Source organism: Prosopis cineraria, unplaced genomic scaffold, assembly GCF_029017545.1.
Source record: "Prosopis cineraria cultivar Desert tree isolate PC_DT_omini unplaced genomic scaffold, ASM2901754v1 PC2, whole genome shotgun sequence".
Taxonomy (NCBI): domain Eukaryota; kingdom Viridiplantae; phylum Streptophyta; class Magnoliopsida; order Fabales; family Fabaceae; genus Prosopis; species Prosopis cineraria.
Window position 1 is genome coordinate 39,462,397 of NW_026555333.1, and position 27,363 is coordinate 39,489,759.

Consider the following 27,363-nt stretch of genomic DNA (forward strand, 5'->3'; position numbering starts at 1 on the left):
GACTGAACCTCGACGACGGATTTGGGTATGCACCCCTCCGACCCGATCATGCCCCATCAATTTAGGTTGGGCCAACAATCCTAAAAAAGGAAAAGAAAAGAGCAAGATGGGCTGTCGAAACCCCTGCTGAAGATTTCACTTGGGGGACGTGGGCCTTTTTTCATTCGGCATCGTATTATTAGGCCCATGACCCAACTTCACGACATGTGAAAAATAAAAAATCGCCACTCCGTCAAAAAATAGAAAATAAAAAATAAAAAAAAATAAACAACTGATCCCATGCGATTATCTATTATTTACAAACACGATTGGCACTGTCGAATCTGGAAAGTTGGGAGGAGCACCTCGATCCAGCACCCAGGATCGGCTTAGCAATCTGTGTCAGAGATCATATTCGCTTGAAAATACTGGGCCAGGTGACTCGGCTGAGTTAGGTATCGTTCATTCTGTCTTTGTTTTCAGGATCGGTCTAACGGCTACTGGCTTTCGATTTCCTTAACTGATTCATATTTGGCCGAGAAGCTTCTCTCTGTCTCCGAGTACTTTCTCTAAATCTTTTTTTTTTTGCTGTCAAATTCACTCGCACGATCCTTGTTTTTGTGGCGGAAATTCGGGTTATTTTTTGATCGATAATTGGTCGAGAATGGTGAATTTGAATGTTCCAGTTGTGCGTATAATTTGCGTGACGCGCTACTTGTTATTTCACCTCTTCGACAACTTCAATTTTTTTTTTAATGCCTGAAAAATCTGGGATTTTTCTGATGATGCGTTTTTTTTTGTTTTTTTGAATTTACGGTGCAGGGCAAAGAGAAACGCAGTAGCTGTACCAACGATGGTGGTGCCGTTGGTTACCTTGCTCCTTGTTGCTTTTATTCCAAACGGGCTGTTAGCCTTGCCATCCACTGTGCCTGCATTCCTGTGGTCGCCCCATCAGGACTTGTGGGCTCACTTACTTCGTTTCGTCTTTTCTTTTTTGCTGTTTTTAGTACTGTTAAGCTGTGTTCTTCAGAAATAAGTAAAAATATATGATAGTGTGCGAGGTACTTTTATAGATGAATTCATTGCTTGAGGTGAATCCTTGAACTATTATGCATACCGGAAGCTTCTTAAAGGGAAACAAAATAGATGGCTAATTTTCTAATTACCCTAGTAACAAGCGAGAAGTTAATGGCTACGAAATCAGTAGTTGCATAATTTAAGTCTGAGTAGTTCAAGAATGTAAACCTGGGTAAACATTAGATATAAGTGGGGTAGCTTGAACAATAGGAGGTAAATCTGATGGAAGAAAGAGATTTCATGGTTAAATCTGGGTGGTACAGCTATGAAAGCTAAATGAAAGAAAGAATTGGTGAAATTCAGGCGCCTCGTGTTGGGGACTGGATCTACAAGTTGGGCCTAAGATGTTACAAGTGGCTGGGGATGAATCGAGAGAGGGGAGTTAGGGCTGTATGGGAAATGTTAATAGATGTTTGGATGAGAAACCATGTACCAAAAGGCATCAAGAAGATTGGGAGAGGAGTATATGTAGGAAAAATCCTAGGCAGGTTTCATATTTGTAAGATTTAAAGTTTATAATAGAAGGTGAAATATAATTTACGTTTAGATATTAGTTAGATTTAAGATTAGTCAGATATTGCTGTTCAACGAGTAGCAAAGCAGGATATTTTGAAACACGAGGTGGGTTTTGCAAAGACAACCGAAGAAAATACAATATGTAGATTATGCAAGTGTTAAATTATGAGTATTGTTTAGATCTGTAAGAAAGCAATATGTATTGTTTAGAATGGAAGGTTAGATTGCTTATTCGTGTACCTTGAAGATAACCTTTAGGCTCTAAGTGTTTTCACTTCTTTTTCAAGCTTAGCTTGCCGTTTGTAAGTCCAAAAAAAAATAAAGAAAGAAAGAAAGAAAGAAAGAAAGAAGGAAAGAATGGAAGGTTAGAGGACTTTTCTGGGCAATAATTATGCAGAGAGAATTTACACAAATTACGCGTGGAGCAATAATAATGAATAGGGAAGGAAACATGGATAAAGAAGCAAAAAAGTAACTTGGCCGATGAGCTTTAAACTTTCTTAATGTTTAAGATTTCTGAACTTGTAGAACTACTGATAATTGTTTTTGTATTGGTCATTACAGGGTTCAAAACAATGGGCTAGAGGGGACTGTAAATTATCAAATTATTTCTCCAAAAGATCTAGCAAATTCTGTTATGTCACAAGCAGGCTGGTCAAATTTACTGGTAGTTCACTGCTTTCTCTTGACTGATTTCTATTTATGCATGTTAAATGTCTCCTTAATTTTCTTCCTTAAGGGAATAGTGCAATCTAATACTTCGCTATTTTGTTAGTTTCTTTTTTATTTTGCTGTTGCTGTAGTGGTTCTAACTTTCTTTTGAATCACATAGTGCAAAGGAAAGGAAATGCAGAAACCTCTGGATTTGGCACTTCTTTTTGTTGGGAAAGCGGTAATATTCTTGAAGCATCTCTTTGAATAGTTCATGTTGATATTTTCATGTTTACGTTTCCAGTTTATTTGATTTAGGGATTCCTGCCCATGAGTTTCATTAATTGAATAACTGGTTCACGTTAGCCCTGCTTTCAAAATTAGATTTTGGAACGAGTCATTTTGTTTAGTTACATTATATAACAATAAATGATTACCAAATCAATGTGATGATCGTGTGGATGTGAAAGTTCAAGAAACCTTTGCTGAAACTATCATTGGTTGCACATGAAATGCAGTCCTTATATATGCTAACTTTGATTTTTCTCCTTTGCAGCTGCAATCTTCAGATTTAAGCTTCAACAAACATGCAGATCCATCTCTTTTAGAATTACTGAAGGTGTGAGAATTGCATCACACTGTCTATCAAGTTTTTGTGTAGAGTATACACAACTTCTGAGGCTTAAAGAATTGATGTTCCAAATTTTGGCTTTGACTTCGTTCCTTTCTCTTGAGCAGAGTTCTTTCACAAAGTCCAACTTTTCCATGGCATTCCCTTATGTCTCAGCATCAGAGGAGGAGAAATTGGAAAATTCGTTGGTCTTAGGATTTTCTAAAGCATGTGGAGATGATTTGGAAATTGATGATGTTATTTTCCTTGGATCTTGTTCCTTGGAAGATGCAAATCATAGAGAAAATGCTGCTGTGCATTCAATTCAAGTAATAACAAAAGTATATGGCATCACTTATTGTGGAATTTTGGATCTTATAATGATGACATGATTCTTTTTTGCCCGTTATAACTGTTAGGATTTTCTGACGAAGAGGATGGAAGATAGTCACAAAGGGGCAACAGATTTGGTTGTCTTTTGTAATGGAGATTCTTTACCTTCAGAAAATGTTGACAATGCACAGTCTGAAGGTAATCTACTGCAAAGTTACATGTTTACTTGATAGATACTCCTTCCAGTCCAAAATATAAGTATTTCCCTTTAGCTAACTTTAGTTCAAAATATAGGCAACCTAGTACATGAACAAAATTTTCACCATTTTATCCCTTGTACTTATTAACCTAGATATTTGTGTAAGTGAATCTCTCACTCATCATAAAGTGCTTTGGTAATTTGAACCAGGGGTAAAAAGGGAAAACAATATATGTTTTTATGGGAATGGGGACTTTATTGATATGTGAATTTTTTTTTTTAAAAAAAGAACTGCTTATATTTTGAACTGGAGGGAGTATATATTGTCTGTGAAACATATATGTATTTTCTGTGTGTATGTGCAGGCAAAATCGTATCTGAGTTTCTCAGTTCTGTGGAGAAGTCTGGAGCAAAATACTCAGTACTCTATGTGTCAGACCCGTCCAGGTCAATCCAGTATCCTTACAGGGAACTACAAAGATTTCTTGCAGAAAGCACCTCAGTGAATAATGCATCAAATGTTACAATCTGTGATGAAGTCTGCCAGATTAAATCATCGCTTCTGGAGGGACTGTTTGTGGTAAGGCCTTATTGCTCATTTTTTACATGTGCTACAGGTTGATTACTTGGGGCTACCAGATGATGTTTCATTCTCTATGAACATACTCATATTTGTTATGCGGATCTGCTGCTTATTTTTGTTCTTGATTTTGTCATACTTATTTCTTTCCCCTTTATCTGAGATTTTCCTTACTCCATATCTCTCTTGCTATGTATTCAAGGCCAAAATTATCTTTCTTGTCTATACAAATATTCAAGGTTCCTATGGAACATGTGGAGAGCATAGAATTGAAATTTAGAATTCCAGTATAGGATCTATTCAATGCAATTTCCTTGAGCAAGCCAATTTTATAAAGAATCTTCAATTGCTGAAAACTCCTAAATTAAGTATAGAATTGTAGAATCTGGCCAAGATTTGTTTTTGGAGATTAGCTGTGTCATGGCATGTATGTTTCACTTTTCCCATTTTCCTGGTCTATTGGTTTCATCTCAAAGTCTTTTTCGTGCACTGTTGGGTTTTCTGGTTCGTTTCAACTTATGATTTTGTTTTCACTTTATTCTTTCTTTTGTGTTCACGCCCTCATACATGGTGTGTGTGTAACAGCCTCCTGGAGGAGGGTTGATTACAAGGGGGCTTCAATAATTTTTTTCTTATTTTAACAACTTTTATCTGACGAAGGTCTTGGATATGTTGCACTATGTCTTGTGGTGTTCTAATATCAACGCATCTTGCCATGATCCAGGGGATAGTTTTGCTCATAATTTTGATATCTGGTCTTTGCTGTATGATGGGAATTGACACACCAACAAGATTTGAGACGCCACAGGAGTCATGATCTGCTCTCTGTTCAAGGTGATAATGGTTGCGAACTTGGCTCTGCTGGGGTACTGTTTTAATATTATATTAGATCTTCCTGTTAGAGTGGTCTGGTTTAAGTTTCAATCTTGTGTCATTATTGATTTATACCTGGGATTCTGTTATGTGGTTAAATAATCAAATAATTTGCATCCGGTATATAGAATCCAATCTAGGTTTCAGTTATGAACATGTACTGCGGGTTATGAACTTTTTGTAGCAAGAAGAAATTTGAAACGCATTTTGATAGTTCAATTTAATTTACCAAATTGAGCTTGTGTCTTCTACGCAATTGCTTTATGATTTGTTTTCACTTGTACTTAACTACACTTCACATGAGGTTTATCACAAGTCAACCACGTTTAGAACTGGTAATATGGGCTAACTGCTACCCGCAGTTGAGGTGACATGTAAAATGACTTTTGCAATTAAACACTTGTTTTGCAATGTTAAGCTCTGGAGCAATTATCAAGGAGCGAAAATGAGTTTCTGCTGTGTGTTTTACAGATCCATCCTGCAAGACTTGCATATTTCTCCGATTCCAAAATTTCCATACAGCAAAGTCCAGTTTAACTACGATTAATGGCAAGCTGTTTTTTTCACAATGAGATAAACCCATTCAGGGAGGCTTTTAGTGAAAAGTTTATTTCACCACGGTTTTTTTTTTTTTTTGGTGGGTAGTCAAAATCTTGTATGACATTTAAATTGTCTCACAAACTCAAATATGTCAGGAATTTCCTAAATCTTTAAGCTCGGTCAAGAAATTTTTTAAGTTTATTTGAGTTGGCTTGTTAAGCTTGACTCGAGTTATGAGCTCTACCCATTTGCCACGTCTTGCATTTGTAGGCATAATCCAAAGAAAAACTCTAATTCTCTGGACACCTTTCCATTTCCATAGAGAATTAAGGCATTATATATATATATATATATATATATATATATAAGTTAAGATTGTCAGCCAATTTTATTATTTGGGAGAATCATAATCAAGTTCTTACAATACTTGTTATTTAGTTCTCTCATTGTATCTGTAGATGTTATGATATTTAACTGTATTATGGGAATCTAAATATAATTTTCTCATTTTATTTTTTTAAATTCCCACCTTAATTCACGTGATTTGATTAAAAGGTTTTTACATTGAGGATTAGATGAAGTACTCCTCCTGTTAAAAAATATAAAGTATTTTTTGAGGAGTTGAATGTTTAAAAATATAAGGTATTTTTAATCTTTTAAAGTGTAATCATTGCTCTCTCTTTTTTCCAACAATACCTTTATTGATAATGACTTTATATTTATTATAAGATGTTTAATAGAGGTAAATATAAAAAGATAGAGTTAATTAAAAAATAGATAATTAATTTATTAGGAGTGAGATTTGATTAAAAATATTTTATATTTTTGAATGAAGGAAGTATTATATTTATTTAGTCATCACAAACACACATATCTCACTAATATCCAGACCATAATAGGATGGGGCCTAGCCACGTGACAATTGTTGCCGTGACAATTATTACAATATTAGAATTTTTCCCATTTTTAACAAAAAGCCTACGGGTAAGCTGTTTGATTACATAATTATAGGATCTCATACCTTCACATTTAAGTAAGGTAATCAAAACTAGATTAATTATTAAACTAATTAAGCCACTATTGATTTAAGAATTAATTGTTAAAACTGTACTTAAATCATAATTAAACTGGTCATGAACAAAATATTTCATTTTAGTTAAGGTACTAGTTTAATATTTTATGGATTCATATTAACCTGGTTTTCAATACTATGCATGTAGGTGATCAAGAATACTCACTCTATCCGATAGCATACCAAGAAATTGAAATTCCTTAAATAAAACACAAAAGAAATCAGGAAGAATGACATTTAAGGCTTTATAAAGGAAATTTATCATAATAAGGGTCCATAAATTTTACATTGGATATTATCGTATCAAACATCTATATGTTATTATTAAAAACTGAAACTATTTATTCTTTGAGTTATTTTTAAGGAATTGCTTGATATGAAGGATGGAAGCTGTTGGAAAAGCAATGAAAATAAAAAAAATAATTTTTTCAATTTAAAAATAATTTTCTGGCACAAAAAATTTAAAAATAATTTTCCTTGAATAAGAAGAAGAAAATAAAATTAATGATAAAAAGCTTTAACGAGAATCCAATAAATAAATATTTTAGTTATTTTTTGTGTGATAGAAAATGAAGAATTTTTTTCCCCCTCTTACCGAGCATGCACACGTGTAGAATCAAACGTTTGGGACCACCAAATGACACTTGGGTTCTGGACATTTGGCTCCCTGTTCTTTCTTTAGACAAGATTTTGGATTTGAAGAATATTATAAATAGAGGAAAATACTTTTTTTGGGGAAAAAAAATCATCTTCAAATATTAGTTGGCATATAACAATTCTGACAGTGAATTCTCGCGTGTGAAAATTTCAATTTTTTACTCTAACCTTGTGAAATTTAACTTCTCATAAAAGGGGTGAGAAGTATTTTTCATCACTTCTTCTTTATTTCTTTTAGCATTTTCATGACAGAAATTTTTGAGAATAGTCAAGAAATTAAGAAAACAACTTTGTTAGTTAAATTCTCTGAGGAAACACGCTGATAGCATATATTTATTGGTTAGATGAGACTTGTATTTGCCACTCTTTTAAAATTATCATTAATATTGCACAGGGAAAAATAAGAAACAAGAGTTTTTTAATTATAAAAAAAAGAAACAAGAGCTTTTTTTTTGTCAAAAGAAACAAAAAAATAAGGACTTGTTTGGTTTTTTTCTTTTCTGTGTTTAGAAATTATTTTGCAAACTAATTTTTAAAAATTATTAAAAAATTCCATTTAATTATGTTAATTTAAAAAAAAAATTTAAAGTTAAAAAAGACCAATAGTGGTGGTCATCAACAGCTAATGATGATGGTCTAAGATATATAGTAGTTCACTATAATTAAAGATAATTTACATTAGTCAAATATAATGTAATTTAAAAATAAAAAAATGAAAATAAAAACAGCTTTAAGTTGTTTCAAAAAAGAAAACAATTTTAAAAATATTTAAATTCAAAACACTTACACAAACATTTATATAATGCGAAGACATCATATATATCAATAATATCATCATTGATAATATCAATTTCACATAACGAGGGTTCAGATTATAGTAGTCTAAGACCATAAATGGCGGTACGAGTGAAAAGGGTAAACACAAGAAAATTTTGAGAAAGATGATTAATTAAGAAGATGAGAAAATAAGCCACAAATAATAAAGTCAATAAAAACATTTATGTATATTGGGAAAAAATATACCCACCTATTATTAATAGATGCCATACTTCATTTTCTGGTGAAACGTGTTTTGGGCCTAGGTATTCTTTGGTGTATGATCAAAGACTAATAATCTCTTTTTAAGTTATAGAGATCCATGAAGTCACTCTTACATGTCTCAACAATATCAATGAAGCCAATTTTTATGCTCATTATTTAGCCACTATTCTAATGCATTTAACTGGATTGGTGTTACCTACAATTTTGTTTAACCTCCACATTATTGTAGGAAGGTGGTGGATGAAGAAAAGTGTTGACTTAGCTTCTGATTAGGACGCGTTGTTACTCTCTTGAGTAATGGATATTTCTTCATTAAGAAAAACAATACTTCTTTTATACATATAGCCAAGCATCTCTCTTACTGCATGTTTTGGGGATCCAACTATCAATCAATTAGTGGAGAGACTTTTTTGGTAGACTTGAAATTTATTGTTTTTGCTAAGTAGTGCACTGAAATATTTTTAAGAAAAAATTAATCAAGTTTTTATACTATTTTTATCCTAAATTATAATACACTTTTGTAAGAGATTTGACGTCTCAAAATATGAGACACTTTGACAAAAATAAAGTTTGGTTAATGATGCTTTTATAATATTACCTTTCCCATTATATTATTTTTTTAATATTTTTTATAAATGGAGTATTAAATGAAAGGTATTTTTGAAAGTTTGTACTTTTATTTCAAAAAAATAAAACAACAATGTGTATTTAATGAGTTTTATTGGTATGTATAATTTTATCTAAAAGTATTTTGTAATTTGAAAGGGAGGGAGTAGTTTATTAATCCCTTAAAATTAAAATTATTATAAATGAAGGATTAATTTTCTCAAAACAAAAATATTTTTATAGTTTATAGAAAATTTGATATAATATCATGTTTACATTAATGTTGAATTTTTATGAAAATTCTAGATATATAAACAATATTTAGATGATACAACCTAATTATATGAATTTTGAATTTTAATAAATCTAATATATTTAATTATAAGAGTTTTTGAGTTTTAATAAATATAATGGATCTAACTATAAAGGTTTGATTAAAATAAATTAAATTATGAGGACATAATTTAAAATAAAAAAATTATAAAGACCTGTAAATTAATTTTTTTCCTATTTTTAAAGAAAAGTGGCAATTTCAACACCAACTAAGAAAGATATTGGTAATTTAGTTTTACGAATAATTTTGTGTTCATAATAATTTTAGGAATGACCTAGGAGTTACTTACTGGTAAATTCACGCGAAATTGTTGATTTTAACCTTTTAGGAATGTAATTTATTAAATTCATGGGATTAAAGTGACAATATATTCCTTAACTGGTAAATTGTTATTTTTCTATTTTTCACTAATTGTTATATGTGAATGGTTTGAATTTTTGAAATTTGAGAAATGTGCCGCACTATTTATATTTTATAAATAATATATTTCACTATATTTTGTATTTTATATTAATAGTTATTCTCTTAACTACATTTATGCCACTGGACAGGATGTATGTATACGTGTAGCGCAATTTTTTTCGGCCATCTATGAAATGCAATTATGTTATTCAATTAAAAAGGGATAAATGATTCAGACATTAAAACATATAGGTGAAATAATTTCTAAATTTATAATTATTTTAAGGATTAAATTTATTATTAAGTTTTATGTAAAAATTAAAATGCTAAAAAGTGAATATAAAATTATTTAAAACCATAGGTTTTCCAAACTAATAGAATTCAATAATATAAATAAATTTAATAAATAGTTAGTACTATAATTTAAAACTTTTCAAGTGAATTTTGGAAAATATTTAAATTATACTTGGCGGAAGGATTCATTGAAAATGGAAAAACATTGCATTGATTTATTTTTAATCAGAAATAAAGTAATTAATTTGATGGCCCCATAATCCTTTTTGAAATTCTCCACCCACTAAGGAGCTAACGTTCTGTCGGTTCTGGCCCCTCAACATTTAAACCCAATCTCATCTTCTCATTGGAACGTCGAACTTTCAATTGTTTACCATAAACACAATAATTCTTTAACGCTTAGTTAATTTGTAAGAGTTTGTATAACATTAATTATTTTATTTCAAATATGTCTTTCTTTTCAGTTTCTAATGAGGAGATAAAAAATATTCATTCCGTCCCAATTATAAAATACTTTTAAATAAAATCTCACATATCAATAAAGTTTTATTAAATACACTTTATTATCTTACTTTTTCAAAATTAAAATATAAAATTTTAAAAAATACTCTTTATTTAATATTTTATCAATGAAAGAATATTAAAGAGAGAGAATATATGAAAAATGTAATATTAAAAAAGTATCATTAATGAAACATTATTTTTATCAAAGTGTGTTATATTTTGAAACGTTAGATCTTCTTTAAAAGTATCTTATAATTTGAGATAGAGGGAGTACTTGTTTTTAATCTTTATGTTTCTTTTTTCACCCTAATTTATAAGATTCTTTTTTAAAATAAATTTAAGCGCACTTTATTAAATACACTTTATAATTTTTTAAAAAATATAAATATAATTTTTTCAAAAATATATTTTTTTAATATAATTTTATTTGTAAAAAATTAAATATATATATATATATATATAGAAATATAATAAAGAGGGAAATGTAAAAAAAAAAATTTGGCATGAGGGAAATGTAATATTAGAACAAGTATAATATGGCTGTTAGTATAATTTAATTTTATTTAATAGCTCAACAGAGTTTTAAAATTCTGTGCAATGATTAAATATTAGGAAAAAGCTTATACCCTTTCTCTTTTCAAAATTTTAAAGCATTTTTCTTTATCTTTTTATGTTCATGAAAATAGTTCATCATAAAAAGTTACTCCTTCCATTAAAAATATAAAACTTTTTTAATTAAATCTTACCCTCAATAAAATAATTACTCACTTTCAAACTAATTCTATCTTTTTATATTCACTCTTATTACCTTATAATAAATATAAAGTAATAGAGGCATTTAAAAAAAGACAATAATTACATTTTAAAAGATTAAAAATGCCTTACATTTTTTAATATCCAACTCCTTAAAAAATGTCTTATATTTTTGAACATGGGGAGTATCAATTTTATATTTATTCTTATTTAATGGAATATTTTAATCAGAAATAAATATGAAAGTTATTTCAAATCAGTGAATGAAGATTAGAACCATGGTTAGGAAAGGTTTAAAAAAAAAAACTGCCAATAAAAGAATACATACGCACAACAACAAAAATATGAAAATTTCTTAATTTCAAATATTCATTTTTTAAAAAAACCTCATCAACCAATCCTAAAAGGTACGTTGGTTTAAAAAAAAAAAAAAGCCAATCCTAAACGGTACTAAAATACTTTATGTTTTTAAACATGATATCTTTAAATAAATTCCTTATAATTATGAATGTAATGAGTACTTAACTTTATATATTTAAAGAATAATTATTATTATTAACGAATTCATAAGTATTTTAAGGATACTTTTAGCGTTTTTTGCATATCATATGACTTTTAACTTGAGACCTTAAGATTATTTGATTCCTTTAACCAATCAAACCCAACACCATTTAATTAAGGCACCTACTTCTAATTAAGATCAAGCATATGGATTTTTATAGATTATTTATATTATAATAAAATCTTGTTATTAATATTATTAACACCCTAAAATTTATTTATTTTAATTAGATTGGATGATAGTATATTAAATATATAAAGGTAGGCATATAAATATTTCACTAAATATTATTATTATACTATCTATTTACTATTTTTGTTCAAGATATTGCAATGGAGGGTTGCACGAGTTGAAGTCAATTTTTTAAGTAGATGCATAATTTAAAAAAGTTAGTGAACATTATAAAGTGATAAAGTAAAACATAAAAATGGTTTTATTTTTGCATAATGTATCAATTGATTATATTAAGAATTTTGTTATAAAGTGGTTATCATTTAATTAGATTTTGAGAATTAATTTATGAAATTAATGTAAAATATTCCTTTGTGAATGACCTATATGGGTGAAATCAAGTTTCTCATATTAAATATTTAATTAAAAATAACGAATCGGATGTGTATTTTGGTACTTCTAAGTTCTAACATGTTGGTACCCCCCAAAAAAAAAATTTATTGCACAAGTTTTTGAGTTTTTAACATATATTCCCTCTAATTTTATTTATAGAAAAGAGAGGGAAAAAATTTTTTAATCATATTTATAAGTTACATCATTAATTTTTTTATTATAAATTTTTTTATCCTCCATTAAATATTAGAGAGAGAAAATATATTATTAAAGTATATATATTTAATAAGAATAAAATTTAAAATTTATTAAATTTTAAAATAAAATTAATAAATTTTATTTTTTATATACTTATAAAATATATTAAAAATAATTTATAAATTAAATAAGAGGAATATATTCTATACTCTAACTCATCCTTATATCATTGACATTTACTGATTGGGGGGCCACTTTTTCCTAGCTTTGTTCCCCCTGTCAAGCGTGTAAAACGAGAAAAACTAATTGAAGCTTGAATTTTATTGCTTTCAATCATTAAATTAGAGCCTAATTTTTGACCTTTTGAATGTGACATTTTGTTTGGCTTGTTGACAATTAATAAAAAGAACTCTCTTCAGGCAGAAAGCTCAACTACCAATGTTAAAATATTTGATTTTAAAGTACAAAAAATATTATTTAAAATTAAAGATAAAAGAAAAATTTGTCTTATAAGTTTTTTACTTGATGCAACTAATATTTTTAATTTTTAATTAATACAATATTATTTTAAAAGTTTAAAAAATAATACAATGTTATCATACAGTAATATTTGATAGACATTGACTGATATTTTTGAAAATTATAGGAAAATTTTGTCTCAAAGGTTTGTTTAAAGAAATAATTACTATTTTAAACTTTTAGTTCAATCTTTTTGAATTTGTTTGGCCTTGGACCCCATCCAAATTAGAATAATGATCCAGTAATATGTTGTATAAACTTGCCAATGACAAGTTGCCTTAGTAGCAATGCCATGTCCCTATGGCCATGAGCCCCATGATTCAAACCTTATTTTGGCAATTGAGTGCATGGGTATGTGTTTAAATTGATCATTTCAAAAAATGTTATAACATAAAATCAAAAGAATATATTGGATTGAATTATATTGAATGCCTATGAGTCATAATTCAAGCTAGTCTATGTTTCTCATGGGTGGATTTAAAAAAGTTTGTATTTGCTCACAGTTAAACTTGTGTAACTTGAGTTTGCTCATGGACATATGTTGGGACTTACTCGTGAGCAAAATAAGAGCAGGTCTAAACTTTGCCCCAAGGAGATTCTATGGAGTGCTTTGGGTAGAGTTGATTGGTGTCCAAGTAATCTTGTGTAAAACCTCTTTATTAAAATTTAGAAATATGAACCCCTTTTGAACGTTAATAATGAGTTGTAAGATTTTTCTTTTTAATTAAATCTTAATAACCAAAAAATATTGTACTAATCAATTATTTATTCAAAAAAATTTCTGAGCAAAATTACTCTTTAACCTCATTAGAATTTTTCAACTAACAATCACTGGTTGTCACCCAGAGTGAAATTGCCCCATTTTCAAACTTTTAGGATAATTTATGTCAATCAAAAAGTTAAAGATATTATTTGCAAATTGATGAAAAACTTTCGGGTTAAATTTACCCTTTTAATCTTTTAAAATTTTTTATTCAAGTATTCTTTTCAAGTCAATGTTGCTTTCTTTGTATTTAAAAATGATAGCATGATATACTTGACAGCCCACTTCGATGACACGAAATGTTTGATCACAATTCAGGCATACCCAAATAATCATTGGCCACAAAAGTCAAATTTACTACATTTATTTTAATTTCGTAATAATACATTGCTTCAAGATATATATTTTTAAGAAATTGGGGCAATTTTGAGTATTAATTTTTTTAAATTGATGTAAAATATTTTTTATGCATGGTATATGGAAAATCAAGTTTATTACGTTAAACTGTTGGCCGAAAAGGTTGCTTACGTTAAATATTTAATTCCAAAAAAGAATTGACCCATTTTGCTGAAAAAATATTATTTATTCTAATAAAACATGCGGTTGTCTTTTAAAATGGTGCAAATTTGAGGATTAAATTTTTTAAGTTGATTTAAAATGCTTTTTTATGCATGATCTGTCGGTAAAGTCAAGTTTCTTATGCTAATTATTTAATTAGAATATAGAATAAGGCCCATTTTGCTGCAAAATTATTTACTCTAATAAATCATGTGGAATAAAAGAATATATGTAAGTTGTGTATATGTGTATTCCATTGCACTAATTACTATGAAAAATATTTATTTTTTATAGATAATTTGTTTAGGAGATAACTTTAATTGGTTCCAAATATACAACTTATATAGGTAAAGAGTGTATAACAACAATGAATAACTCATTCTAGTTCTTGACACTGATTATCATGTGACAATTGTTGCTAATAAAATATGGAGAGTAATAACTAAAAATGCTACTCTATACTTTTGGTAGCAAAGGAACAAATTGATAACACATAAAATGAAAATAAATTGTAATGTACTTGTTTTTTTTTAGCTATAGGTATTATGACAATAACAATCCTTTTCCACTAGTAAAGTCAGTTACATAAATTAAATGAGATATTATTTATATTCATGTGAGATTTGATAGGGCTTTTATGTTAGTTGTTAAGGATTTAACACAATCCTTCTCTTTTATCATGCGTTGAGATCGGCTATAAAATATAGATTATAAATAGATAATTGTTAATAAAAATGCAAATGAACGTTGGAAGGAAAAAGAAAACAAATAATTATCAGTGCTTAGCAGCCATATTCCTAACCTAAAGCATCTTCATTCAATTCATGTCTTGTATAGTGATTGAGAAACAAATGTCATAGAAAATTTTGTCTCATGTAATAGATTTTTTATTTTTGACTGATTGGAGAGGTGCATACATCCTCATTATATTTTTGTCATATTTCAATTAAGAAACCTGTTAACAAATGAAGATTTCTAAACTACCAACTTTAAGTCATTTGATAAATAGGGTAAATTCAAGTCCTCTTAATATAACGTTATTATAAAAACCTACCGCTCTATTGGAACAAGAAATTCAAGTTGAAAATTTGAAATAGAGTAAAATATTACATTCAAGGTTTATGAATATAAGATATTTTAAAAAAACGGTTCTCCCGCTTATCAAATTCATCCAAACTCAATTTTGAGAGGGGAAAATTTATATACTTAGTATTGTATATTTAAAATGCCTATTTTTAATTTAATCAAGACATGTGAATCTTTTATTTATTATTTATTCTATAACAAACTCTTATTAATAATATTATTAGCACATTAAACTCTACTTATATTGATTTAATTGGATTAAAAATATATTACTTTGAATTCAATGCAATCAACGCTAATATTAATATTAAATAAAAAATTATAATTCATCAAAAAGTAAATATAAAATTTATAACAAATTATACTATAAACAAGAATTTATAACAGATTATAAACAAGAATTTGATAGTGAAATTAAATAAATTGAAATAAAGATAGGATGAGTGAGTTGTGGATATAGATGAATATATTTTTTAACAAGTATGATCTGGGTTATATTTAAATAAATAAGTTGCTATACATACATACATACATATATTATTTTAATTATGTAATTATATATTGTAATAATTATTCACTCTCTTCATCCATATTATAAGTCTCATCAGTTTTAAGATTTGTTTTGTTCTCAAGAATAATTTTTATTATAGCATATTTTTATATGTAATTAAAGTATATTGTCAAAATTACCCTTATAGAAGATATCCCACTTTTTGAAATTTAAAACACTCTTAGCATTTAATTTAGGGTAGGAATGAGAAAAAAAATTTATAAATCACCCAAGTTTTAGTAATTTTTTTCTTCCATACGTGTGTTTTGAAAATTTCCTTATATTTTATAAAACGGCATAGTAAGATGCAAAGTGATTATGAATAAAGGCAAACTTTTTGGAACTTAATGAGCTCAGGATACAAGTGAGTACGTTATGAACTTGCTCATTGTCAGTTTGCATAAACTAGCTTGAAATTTGAAAACCTTAGAACTCTATCAACTTTTTAATATAAAAGAAATTATCATGTATTTATTTGTTTTTGTTTATAAGTAAAATTACAAAATTTTTCAAATTATTTCTCATTAAGTCAATGTTTATTTATATTATAAATTTTTTATTAATCATATGGATAATTTAGTCCAAATTTTTAATTTCACATATGATTATTCTTAATCAATTCTATATATAAGTTATCTATTTTTTTAAAACAAATTGATAGTTTTTTTAAGGTTAGAGTGTACTTTTAATTCTCTAACTTTATATAAAATTTTATTTTGATCCATTAATTTTATAAAGCATCTTTTCAACCATCTAACCTTAACATCATTAGTTTTTTTATGATTAATTTTTATCAATCATGGTTATTTAAAAAAAAAACTTAAACTTATATATCAACGTTTAAGAACATTTTGTTAATATTTAAAAGTTAAATGTAAGAACTTTTTGTTAATGAAACTAACTATATAAGAATTAAAGGATTAAAAAGACACTTTAAAAAATTTATAGGCCAACATTAAATCTTGTATAAGGTTAAAAGATTAAAGGTACTCCATAGTCTTTCTTTTATAAATCAATTTACAGAGAAAGATAAATTATTATTACTTTATTTCAATTTTACTTTTAAACAATTGTTAATAAGTAGAATAAAATGTTATATATTAGAAAATATATTTCTAAATAAATATAAATTAAAAAAATTATTTAGATCTTCATGACCAATGTAAATTTGTACTATAATATTTAAAACCAAATCCTCTCTATTTGTTTGAATCAATAAACAATTTATAGCCTGTTTGGATTCAGCCAAAAATCAATTATTGAGCTAAATAATTGATTTTTGCAAAATTTATCCAAACAACAACCAAAGTTAATAATTGATCATTGAGCTAGAATTATGTTTTGAAATAAACTCTGAAAGATTGTTTATAGATTTAATTTTATTTTTAAATAATATATTTTACTTCTTAAATGAAGTTTAAAAAATTTAATAATATTAAATACAACTTTGTCAATAATTTATTTTAAAAATTAATATCTTTTATGATAATTTATATAGTTAAAATTAATTTTAATATCCAAACAGATTATGTTATAATATAATTAATTATAATTAAAATTAATTATATTAATTAATTATTTTTATAATCAATTATATCCCGCTAAAACTTATATAGGCGCTAACTCATAACTAATAATTTAATTGTAGTTTGATGGCAATTTTGATTATTAATTTTTATTAAACTAGGGTCTTGAAAAGTTTAATGACAATCTGACTTTTAATACATTAGCTTGCAAGTTAACCAGGTAATTATTATCCTTTAATAAAACAAAATGAGAAGATTGCAGTTGTAATAGACATGAATCACGTCATGATTGGTTAATGCGTATGAAAAACAGTTAACCGGCAAACTGAAAGCAACACCGATTAGTTATGGAGGCATGACGAGGAGCTTAAGAAAAGTCATATCGTTTCATTTCATGAAGCACTTGGATTGGATTGGCACATCTATCAATCTCTCCTCATTAATATCCCTCACTCGCCACCTACATCTTCCTCATCTGCATTCTATCCTCTCCCTCCATTAATTCTCTCTCTTTCTCTCTCTTCATTACTCTCTCACTATCTTCCTACTTAACAAGCTTCTCCCATCCCTCCCGCCATTAATGGTTTGGTTTAGTTGTTCAGTATTTGTTACCAGTCACTCTGGTTAGTAAAATCCATGGCTATTCCGTGTTTCCCTCCTTCCCCTTTATCCTCCTTTTGAGACTTTTTTTTTCTTTCTTATATGTTCTTTCTCTTTGTTCGCTCTCGTCTATCTGCCTGAAGAAGGAGTTTGTTACTCTGCTTCTTGCTGTTATGGAGATAGAAGATGCGAGTGGTGGAGGGAGCAATAGAGGACGGAGATATAATGAGAGCAACGGATTCGGCGCTTCATCGACCATCGAGGCTTCCACGGCGGTGGTGTACGGTGGACTCGACAGAGGAAGCTGTTTGGTGTGGGAGGATCTGACGGTGGTGCTTCCCAACTTCGGCAAGGGACCAACCAAGAGGTTGCTTAATGGCCTTCATGGCTACGCCGAGCCTGGTCGAATCATGGCTATTATGGGTCCTTCTGGTTCAGGGAAATCTACCTTGCTCGATTCACTTGCAGGTTATTCCATCGTCTCCCTGTACTACTTCTTTCTTGTGCTAGCTAGCTCAATGAGCTTTCGATTTTGAATTTGGGGATTTTTTGAAAACTATCATAATCAGATTTAGGGCAAAGTTTCATTTCATTTTCGAGTTTCTCAATAGTTTGATTGATCGGAGCTCAGAGGTCACGCCCTTCTCATGGGGTTCGTTTTGGGTATCATGTGATTTATGATGCTATGCGATTTATTCATTTATTTATGGTGAACTAAAAAGTGATAGAATCAGGTCAATATTTGCCTTTCTATCTGGAACTGAAACGAAACCCTTGAAAGGCAGCTATTAGCTAGTATCTCTCTCTCTCTCTCTCTCTCTCTCTCTCTCTCTCTCTCTGCTTTGGCCTTTGGGTGATTTATCTTTTCATATTGAATCTTGTTGGGTGTTTTCTGGTTGATGGCTACGTTTCGTTTATTGTTGAGTGATTTTTATGTTCAAACATTGGATGTGTGGCCATCTGACCCAAAAGTGAGAGCTTCATTGATTAGTTTCGTCCTTGTTAGGGTAGTATAGGACGTCCCTTTTCCTTGAGTTATTTCGGACTCTTGGGAAATATGAAGCCTCCTGGTCTACCGGGGCTCGGTATTATCCTTGTGTTCGCGAGGGTTAGGGAATTCAATTAATTAAAGCTGCATAGTTTTCTTTGTTATTCACAATTTGCCCCCCAAAAAAAGCTGTGTTTCTATTTTGGTATAAGAAAATGGAATTCATATTGAATTTTCCTCCTTTTTTTTTTTTTTTCGTAACACAAGTCTGGTAAACCCTTTTCAGATCTTTCGTTAACTTTCCGAAGGCATCCTTATGTGCTTTTTATTGTTGGGTGCGAACCTTTTTTTGGGTTACTTTGTAAAATTAATATGCTTCCTTTCTGAATGAATTTTCAGCACGGACTCAGTTGTTAGGATGTTGAATTGTTATAGTCGATGTTGTGGATGGTATTTCTACTTTCTAGTCAACATGCCAAGTGTTTACCGAATATGGCTATATATTGTAATTTAATTTTTTTTTTTTACATCTTTAATCAATCACCGCCACCTGGCAACAAGAGGATGGTGGTTTGTTGATCAAAGATAACTACTAATCCTTCCATTAAAAAAATATAAGATTTTTTTAATTGAATTTTACTTTTTAATAAAGTAATTATCTATTTTCAAACTAACTTTATTTTTTTATATTTATTCCCATCAAACACTCTACAATAAATATAAAATCATTATTAATAGAGACACCTGAAAAAAAGGTAATGATTACATCTTAAAAGACTAAAAATACCTTAAATTTTTAAACATCAAACTCTTTAAAAAATACCTTACATTTTTAAACGGTTTCTTTCTTTTTTCCTATTGGTTATTAATACCAGTTACGTTTTCCATTTAAGAAAAAAAAAATCCAATAAATAATATTTCATGCTTAATGATATAACCTAATTCCTATGGGCTAGACTACAATTAAATACTCTATAATCACACAGTCAAGTATATGAAACAGAGGGGTAAGGGCCTGTTTGGTTTCTAGTTTCATTTTTTATTTTTAAAAACTGTTTTGTAATACAGTTTTAAAAAATAAAATGAAAATTTATTTGGTTATATCAACTAAAAAAGTTTTAAAATTTAAAAAAGAACTGATAGTGATGGTTATAGACAATTAATAGTGGTAATTAATAATAGAAATTTATTAAGATAGTTATAATTTTTAATAATCAAAAGCAGTGAATTTTAACAAGAAAAATAAAAAAAATAACTTCTATTAAAAAAAAGATAATGATTACATCTTTAATCAATCACCGCCACCTGGCAACAAGAGGATGGTGGTTTGTTGATCAAAGATAACTACTACTACTTTTATTAAAAAAATGTAAGATGTTTTTAATTAAATTTTACTCTTCAATAAAGTAATTACCTACTTTTAAACTAACTTTATCTTTTTGTATTTATTCTCATCAAATACTCTACAATAAATATAAAGTCATTATTAATATATAGACTTAAAAAAAAGATAATGATTACATCTTGAAAGACTAAAAATACTTTAAATTTTTAAATATCTAACTCTTTAAAAAATATCTTACATTTTTTAACAGAAAGAGTATCTTGTATTTGTTGTAGAATTTCTGTATGGCTTTGTTTTTTCTTTTTTTGTGGGATAAGGTTTCTTTCTTTTTTCCTATTGGTTATTAATACCAGTTACGTTTTCCATTTAAGGAAAAAAAATCCGATAAATAATATTTCATGCTTAATGATATAACCTAATTCCTATGGGCTAGACTACTATTAAATACTCTATAATCACACAGTCAAGTATATGGAACAGAGGGGTAAGGCCTGTTTGGTTTCTAGTTTCATTTTTTATTTTTAAAAACTGTTTTGTAATACAGTTTTCAATAATAAAATGAAAATTTATTTGATTATATCAACTAAAAAAGTTTTAAAATTTAAAAAAGAACTGATAGTGATGGTTATAGACAATTAATAGTGGTAATTAATAATAAAAATTTATTAAGATAGTTATAATTTTTAATAATCAAAAGTAGTGAATTTTAACAAGAAAAATAAAAAAAACAACTTGAAATTGTTTCTATTTTTTATTTTTAAAAACAAAAAATGAAAATAATTTTAAAAACAATTAAATGAAAAACAGTTATCCAAACAAATTTTAAAATTTTTTTATTTTCAAAAACAAAAAACAGTTTTTAAAGACAGAAAACAAATAAGCCCTAAGATTTGTATTGATTTACTTTGCTCACGTATTTTGTATTTTCTAGTCTTTCATTTTTCTTTTGCCAACATTTTCTAGTCTTTCTTTGACCATTATGGATAGTCAATCTTTGACTTTCGAGAAGGTAAAAAAAAAAATCGTTGACTTTGCATCCAAATCGTTGACTTTATAAGCCTGTGAACACCCTAAAAGCTAGATCTACTTAATTTACTGCTATTACTATTTGAGTTATTGTAGACGGATATCATGTTAAATTTTTTATCATTAAGAAAGGTTGTATTTGGGTCTATTTGATATTTTATGCTTTTGATGATGGCTAGATAATTTTTAATTCGTTGTTATACTTTGGTAGTATCATTATTTAAATTTACATTTCTTGATGTTGGTGCAGGGAGACTGTCAAAAAATGTGGTCATGACTGGAAATATATTTCTCAATGGAAAGAAGAAAAGACTGGATTATGGTGATGTTGTAAGTAATGCTATAGATAAAAAAAAAAAAAAAGTAACTTGGGACCAGTATATTTCGTTGATTCCTAGTCAACTACTCTAATCCAGACTAAGAAATGATTAAATTGATATTCACGCTATCTTTGGGAATCCAAAATGTGGTTTTCTCACTTCATCTAAACAAGTTTGGTATTGAACTTATGAACAGCATCCCAAATAGTATACAGTCTAATCTATCTTTCATACTAAAATAATAGGAATACTGATTAAATACTAATAATTATTAATATTTATTGATATCAGGTTAAGTATATAATACTATCTCTTACCAGTATGGTTTTCCTGTTTTTTTGCTCCATGTTTAACATTTAGGCTTATGTAACACAAGAGGATGTCTTGCTGGGAACTCTCACAGTCAGAGAAACCATATCTTATTCAGCACATCTACGTCTTCCGACAACAATGACCAAAGAAGAAGTTGATGGGATCGTTGATGGAACAATCATTGAAATGGGTCTCCAAGATTGTGCAGATAGGTTGATTGGTAACTGGCACTTGAGAGGCATCAGTGGAGGGGAAAAGAAAAGACTCAGTATTGCGCTTGAAATCCTCACAAGGCCTCGCTTATTGTTTCTTGATGAACCCACCAGTGGCCTTGATAGTGCCTCTGCTTTCTTTGTTGTTCAAACTCTTAGAACTGTTGCTCGTGATGGACGGACAGTAATCTCTTCAATTCACCAGCCAAGTAGTGAAGTGTTTGCTCTCTTTGATGACCTTTTCTTACTATCTGGTGGTGAAACAGTGTATTTTGGGGAAGCAAAGATGGCTGTAGAGGTATAAATTTCATCATTATGATAATAATTTATGACGTAATGAAATACATGGACTTTGAAAAATAAGCCACGCTGCTCATGATTTATATGCAGTTTAACTTGTTATAGATTTTATATCTTATATTGATATTGACATTGATTGATATTGCCTCAAGAAACTTGCATGACATATGCTGTTTTGACATGTCATCATCTAGTCACAAAAAGTGGTGTTAATGTGTACTCTACCATGGGCTCCGGCTGGTCGCCTGTGGTGGATATTTTTTTTAAAACAGATGAAGTAAGGATATTTTAGTAATTAAACATGAAATATATTTAAAATAAAAGATTTGGGACTTGGAGGTAGTTTGTCCATTTCACGAGACCTTATTGTGATTAGAGTCCCGACGAGGGACTTTGGAGTGCTTTTCCCTTATTCTTTTTTATCTACTCATCTTCACTACTACTGTCAGCTCACATTTATGTGCCTATTAATATTACATGAATTGATTCTTTCTTGGAAAGAATGATACCTGTACTGTAAATTAACCATTTTCTTAACACAAATAACGAAGAGATTTTCCTATTGAAAGGGGTTAGTTACAAATTTAAAATTGAGGAGTCTACAAAGCAAGTCCTCAAAGTTGAAAATATGGTTTTGGCCATACCTTGTGCAATCATTTTCTTTCTTGTGAAGTTTAATGTCAATTAATGGACGGTTATATTCAAGAGATGAAGATTCTACTTGATTGATTAAAATATCAAAGTGAAAGTCTCTTCATCAAAATGTAACATGGTCCAATTGTTTCAACAGTTCTTTGCAGAAGCAGGATTTCCATGTCCGCACAAAAGAAACCCCTCTGATCATTTCTTACGTTGCATCAATTCTGACTTCGACATTGTAACTGCCACTTTGAAGGGATCGCAAAGAATCGGGGTATGTAATAGTTAATAACTCCAACCATATTCTTTTGGACTGTTTGAAATTATTTTTATTTTATTATTTTAAAAATTAATATTTTGTAAAACATGTTTTAAATAAAAAAAATAAAAATAGGTGCTTTTTTATCCTTCTTTATTTTCCAAAATAATAATTACAAAACACTTAAAAGTTATTTTCATTTTTTTGTTTTTCAAAACAATATTTTATTTTTTTTATTTTTTAAAATACTTTTTGAAAATACATTATTAAATAAATTTTTTTGTTTTCTTATTTTAAAAAATAAAAAACTATTCTCAAAACATGTTTTCAAACAGGTCATGACATGTTTTTTTTTTTCTCCTCTCTTTCTTTCTTTTTTGATGAAAGACATTTGAAAATTGGACTCATTTTTCAAATGAACGTGCAAAACCCATAAATGTTGATGACTTGTGAAACCTAGCTACATTTCTTGTGAAACTCTAATCTGAATCTATCGAATCTTGAAAGCGAATGATTTTGGTGGTGATTTGACAGCTTTGAAAAAACTAGTCACAAGGCTTATGATCTGAGCATCAACTGAGACTAGCATATACTCATTATAGAAGACGACTGCCATTGTACTAGTTTGACGAAGATACTTTATTGACATATTTACAAAAGAGTATTGCAGCATGCCATAAAACTGCTTCCTTTATCTTAGATAAAGGTTTTAAAAACTAGGTCTCCCAAATAGCAAGGTGGGATCAATTAACTAATGAATTTGGTATATCATGAAATTCGCTTGTCACATTTGAAATTACATTCTAATGCGATTTAGCATTCTAGTGCAAAGCAGCCCTCACTTATGGCAACCCTCATTAATTTTCTGTTCATTTCATGGATTAATTGTTTTCTATTCTCTGTGCTTGTTAATGGCAACGCTAACTCTTGGGTTTCAACTGCTTGTTTTAGGATATTCCAAATTCAGCAGATCCTTTCATGAACATGGCTACAGCAGAGATTAAAGCTATGCTAGTTGAAAAATATAGGCGTTCAGTTTATGCTAGAAGGACAAAAGAAAGGACTCTAGAACTTTCCAACATTGTAAGAATTTCTACTCTGATGTAAATATATTTGATATTATTTCTAATGTTAAATTGAAACTCATTGGACAACATGTTTTCTTTCTATCATAAACATGATAGTCTTTGAACACTTTTCCATTGCATGCACTTTTACTTTAATCTAGCCAATGTGCATGATATCATTGGTACATTGTGTCATCCAAACCAAAGCATGATGCTACTTCCGGTCCTTACTATCGGTCACACTCTATAAGGTTTTTATGGTCCTATATGTAAGTCACACTGCAAATGTCTGGAGCATTATTTGTTTTCCACAAATACCTTTTCATTGGAAATCATATGTTAATTTCTCTCCTCAAAAAGTTGATGTGAGAGTTTAATGAATTTAATTTTGAGCAACCTTGCAAGGTAGTGATAATTTTTTTTTTAAAATTAAGTATATAAATTACTTTTAAATATTTTCTAATGTGTATGAAGTAGTTAAAAGTAATAAGAATAGGAGAACGTAACTTTTCTCTATGCAATTTGCTCCATTTACAAGTAGAACAGCGAGCATCCCTAAGATTATTTAGCAAGATGACTAGCATTGTAAAGCCTGGACATGATACAATCATCAGATATTAATGATGCTTATGGCTAACTTATTGCAGGATGGAATAGAAGCCGAAACACAAACTGGTAGTCAAGCTAGTTGGTGGAAACAACTTGTAACGTTGACAACAAGATCATTTGTGAACATGAGCAGAGATGTGGGTTACTACTGGTTAAGGATTATAATATATGTCATAGTTTCTATATGTGTGGGAACTATTTACTTTGATGTTGGGTATAGCTACACTTCAATCTTGGCTCGCGGGGCATGTGGTGGATTTATTTCAGGGTTTATGACATTTATGTCAATAGGAGGCTTTCCATCATTTATTGAAGAAATCAAGGTAAATAATCTGATATCTGAATGAAACACAGTAAATATTACACTGTTTCCATTATTACGTGGGTGCATTTTTATTCATACTTTCCATATTGTTGCTTTTCTTATGTAACAGGTTTTCCATCGGGAAAGGCTTAATGGATATTACGGAGTTGCAGTATATATTTTATCCAATTTCCTTTCTTCTCTCCCATTCTTGGCTGCAGTTGCTCTAACTACTAGCACCATTACTTATAACATGGTGAAATTCCGGCCGGGCTTTATTCACTTTTTGTTCTTCACTCTCAACATCTTTGGTTGCATAACTGTAATAGAGAGCCTCATGATGGTCGTAGCTTCACTCGTTCCTAATTTCCTTATGGGAATAATTGCTGGGGCTGGAATAATTGTAAGGACAGTAGCCTTACCATTCATAAGTTTGCATTCCTCCCTCCAGCTCTGCTCCATGTCAATAGGAATATCCCAGTGAAATTTATTTTTTCCAATTATTGGCTGTTTATGCAGGGAATCATGATGATGACCTCTGGATTCTTCAGGTTTCTAGATGATCTTCCAAAGCCAGTTTGGCGCTACCCGATATCATATCTTAGTTATGGTGCCTGGGCAGTACAGGTATAAGAACATCATTCATTATGCAAATCTGAATTTCTCCTTCTGTTTGGCTTATCATTAAACACTAATACAAGCCCTTGTATTTAGAGATGCTCATCATGTTCTGGTGTAACACCAGATCAACTTACCAATGACTGAACTTAACATATACAGATGCTTTTAAAGTAGTATTTTGAGTTGAGTGATTGGAGATGAGTGATTTCTTAATAAATGAGAATCATTTGAGGTTCTAATTCATATTTTGAGTTGAGGAGAGGCTTTTTTACGTTAACTCTTAATTCCAGGTCCTTGTTAATGATTGTTTTATGTCCTTCTCAAGACTTGACCACCAAATAATGAGAATGCTTCAAATCTTCTAAGTGGAGGAGGAATTCTTAGTACCATGTAGTGCATTTTTACATGCATGTGTTGCGACCATCATTTAATCTTTACACCTGAGATCTACATATCAGATAGTGGAGAGTTTAAATGCTGCTCATTGCATGAATGTGCAGTGTATGTCAACTCAGAATTTCTCATGGCTGTTGATTTCTCCTTCACTTCCTTCTTTGCTCTTAGATTATTGATAATTGAGTGGCAATTTTCGTCTGTTATTCTGAAAGACTAATGCCTAATTGCATTTGAAGAAGGGGGTTGGGGTAAAAGAAACAGATCCATGCACTTTGCAAAGTTGGAATTTGAAGTAATAGCTGTCTCTCGCTGAATATCTTCAATATGAAATATAAAAAATAAAAAATGAAGAGAGTTGCGTGGTTTAACAGTAAGACTCATTTCAGTTTCTGTGCTAGTAATTTTTAACCTATTATTAATTTGAAATGTAGGGTTCCTACAAGAATGACTTGCTTGGGCTCGAGTTTGAGCCTATGTTACCAGGTGACCCAAAATTGAAGGGTGATTATATCATCACGCACATGTTGGGCATGCCACTAGATCATTCCAAGTGGTGGGACTTGGGAGCTCTTTATATCACTCTTTTGGGTTACAGAATTCTTTTCTTTATTGTTATCAAGTTCAAGGAGAGAGCTTCCCCAATGTTTCAGAGACTCCATGCCAAGAGAACATTACAAGCACTTGAAAAGAGGCCTTCTTTCAGGAAAATGGCACCTTTTTCTTCAAAGAGACATCAGGCCCTCCATTCGCTGTCTTCTCAAGAAGGTCTTAATTCTCCACTCCACTAGAACCAAAGAAAACGAAGTGTTGTTTCTGGGATATTGGGTTTATCTGTTAATTTTCCATCAGAATTGCTTACACACAAAAATTTGCTGTTTTGTTGTTAATTATGAGTTTTGTATAGAGAAAATGTTTGACACCCCATTTGGATTGATGTACGAATACTAATAATCAGACTGGGTTTATTTACCTGTCTATGACCCTATCAATCCTATTGGTTTCAACTCCAGTATATATT

At 29.5% G+C, this 27,363-nt stretch overlaps 2 protein-coding genes across 5 annotated transcripts; both read left to right on the forward strand.

Moving 5' to 3' along the window:
- The first annotated feature begins 275 nt into the window (after positions 1-275).
- Positions 276-5,062, forward strand: LOC129304064 (uncharacterized). Of its 3 annotated transcripts, none has more exons than XM_054943693.1 (9): positions 276-434; positions 802-939; positions 2,137-2,239; positions 2,405-2,464; positions 2,780-2,842; positions 2,962-3,162; positions 3,253-3,364; positions 3,731-3,945; positions 4,670-5,062. In XM_054943693.1, the coding sequence occupies exons 2-9, from the start codon at positions 833-835 to the stop codon at positions 4,760-4,762; spliced, it is 954 nt and encodes a 317-aa protein (XP_054799668.1). In that variant the 5' UTR covers positions 276-434; positions 802-832; the 3' UTR covers positions 4,763-5,062. The 3 variants fall into 3 exon arrangements, with proteins under 3 accessions (XP_054799668.1, XP_054799671.1, XP_054799670.1); XM_054943696.1 differs by having other exon boundaries at positions 285-429; XM_054943695.1 differs by having other exon boundaries at positions 388-539.
- A 12,790-nt stretch (positions 5,063-17,852) lies between these two features.
- On the forward strand, positions 17,853-27,354 carry LOC129303649 (ABC transporter G family member 15-like). Of its 2 annotated transcripts, XM_054943103.1 has the most exons (10): positions 17,853-17,970; positions 18,091-18,415; positions 21,557-21,636; positions 21,987-22,448; positions 23,241-23,363; positions 24,300-24,431; positions 25,063-25,347; positions 25,459-25,731; positions 25,848-25,955; positions 26,777-27,354. In XM_054943103.1, exons 2-10 carry the CDS (start codon positions 18,121-18,123, stop codon positions 27,131-27,133), a joined length of 2,115 nt encoding a protein of 704 aa, XP_054799078.1. In that variant the 5' UTR covers positions 17,853-17,970; positions 18,091-18,120; the 3' UTR covers positions 27,134-27,354. The 2 variants fall into 2 exon arrangements, with proteins under 2 accessions (XP_054799078.1, XP_054799077.1); XM_054943102.1 differs by having other exon boundaries at positions 17,916-18,415.
- The last annotated feature ends 9 nt before the right edge of the window (positions 27,355-27,363 follow it).

Bases quoted from the DNA above. Each gene is read 5' to 3' on its own strand.
- LOC129304064 (XM_054943693.1), top strand. From the start codon at position 833: ATGGTGGTGCCGTTGGTTACCTTGCTCCTTGTTGCTTTTATTCCAAAC. The intron at 2,240-2,404 runs GTAGTTCACTGC...TGAATCACATAG, and splicing joins CAGGCTGGTCAAATTTACTG to TGCAAAGGAAAGGAAATGCA. The intron at 3,946-4,669 runs GTAAGGCCTTAT...GCCATGATCCAG, and splicing joins TTCTGGAGGGACTGTTTGTG to GGGATAGTTTTGCTCATAAT.
- LOC129303649 (XM_054943103.1), top strand. From the start codon at position 18,121: ATGGAGATAGAAGATGCGAGTGGTGGAGGGAGCAATAGAGGACGGAGA. The intron at 22,449-23,240 runs GTATAAATTTCA...TTGTTTCAACAG, and splicing joins AAGCAAAGATGGCTGTAGAG to TTCTTTGCAGAAGCAGGATT. The intron at 25,956-26,776 runs GTATAAGAACAT...TTTGAAATGTAG, and splicing joins ATGGTGCCTGGGCAGTACAG to GGTTCCTACAAGAATGACTT.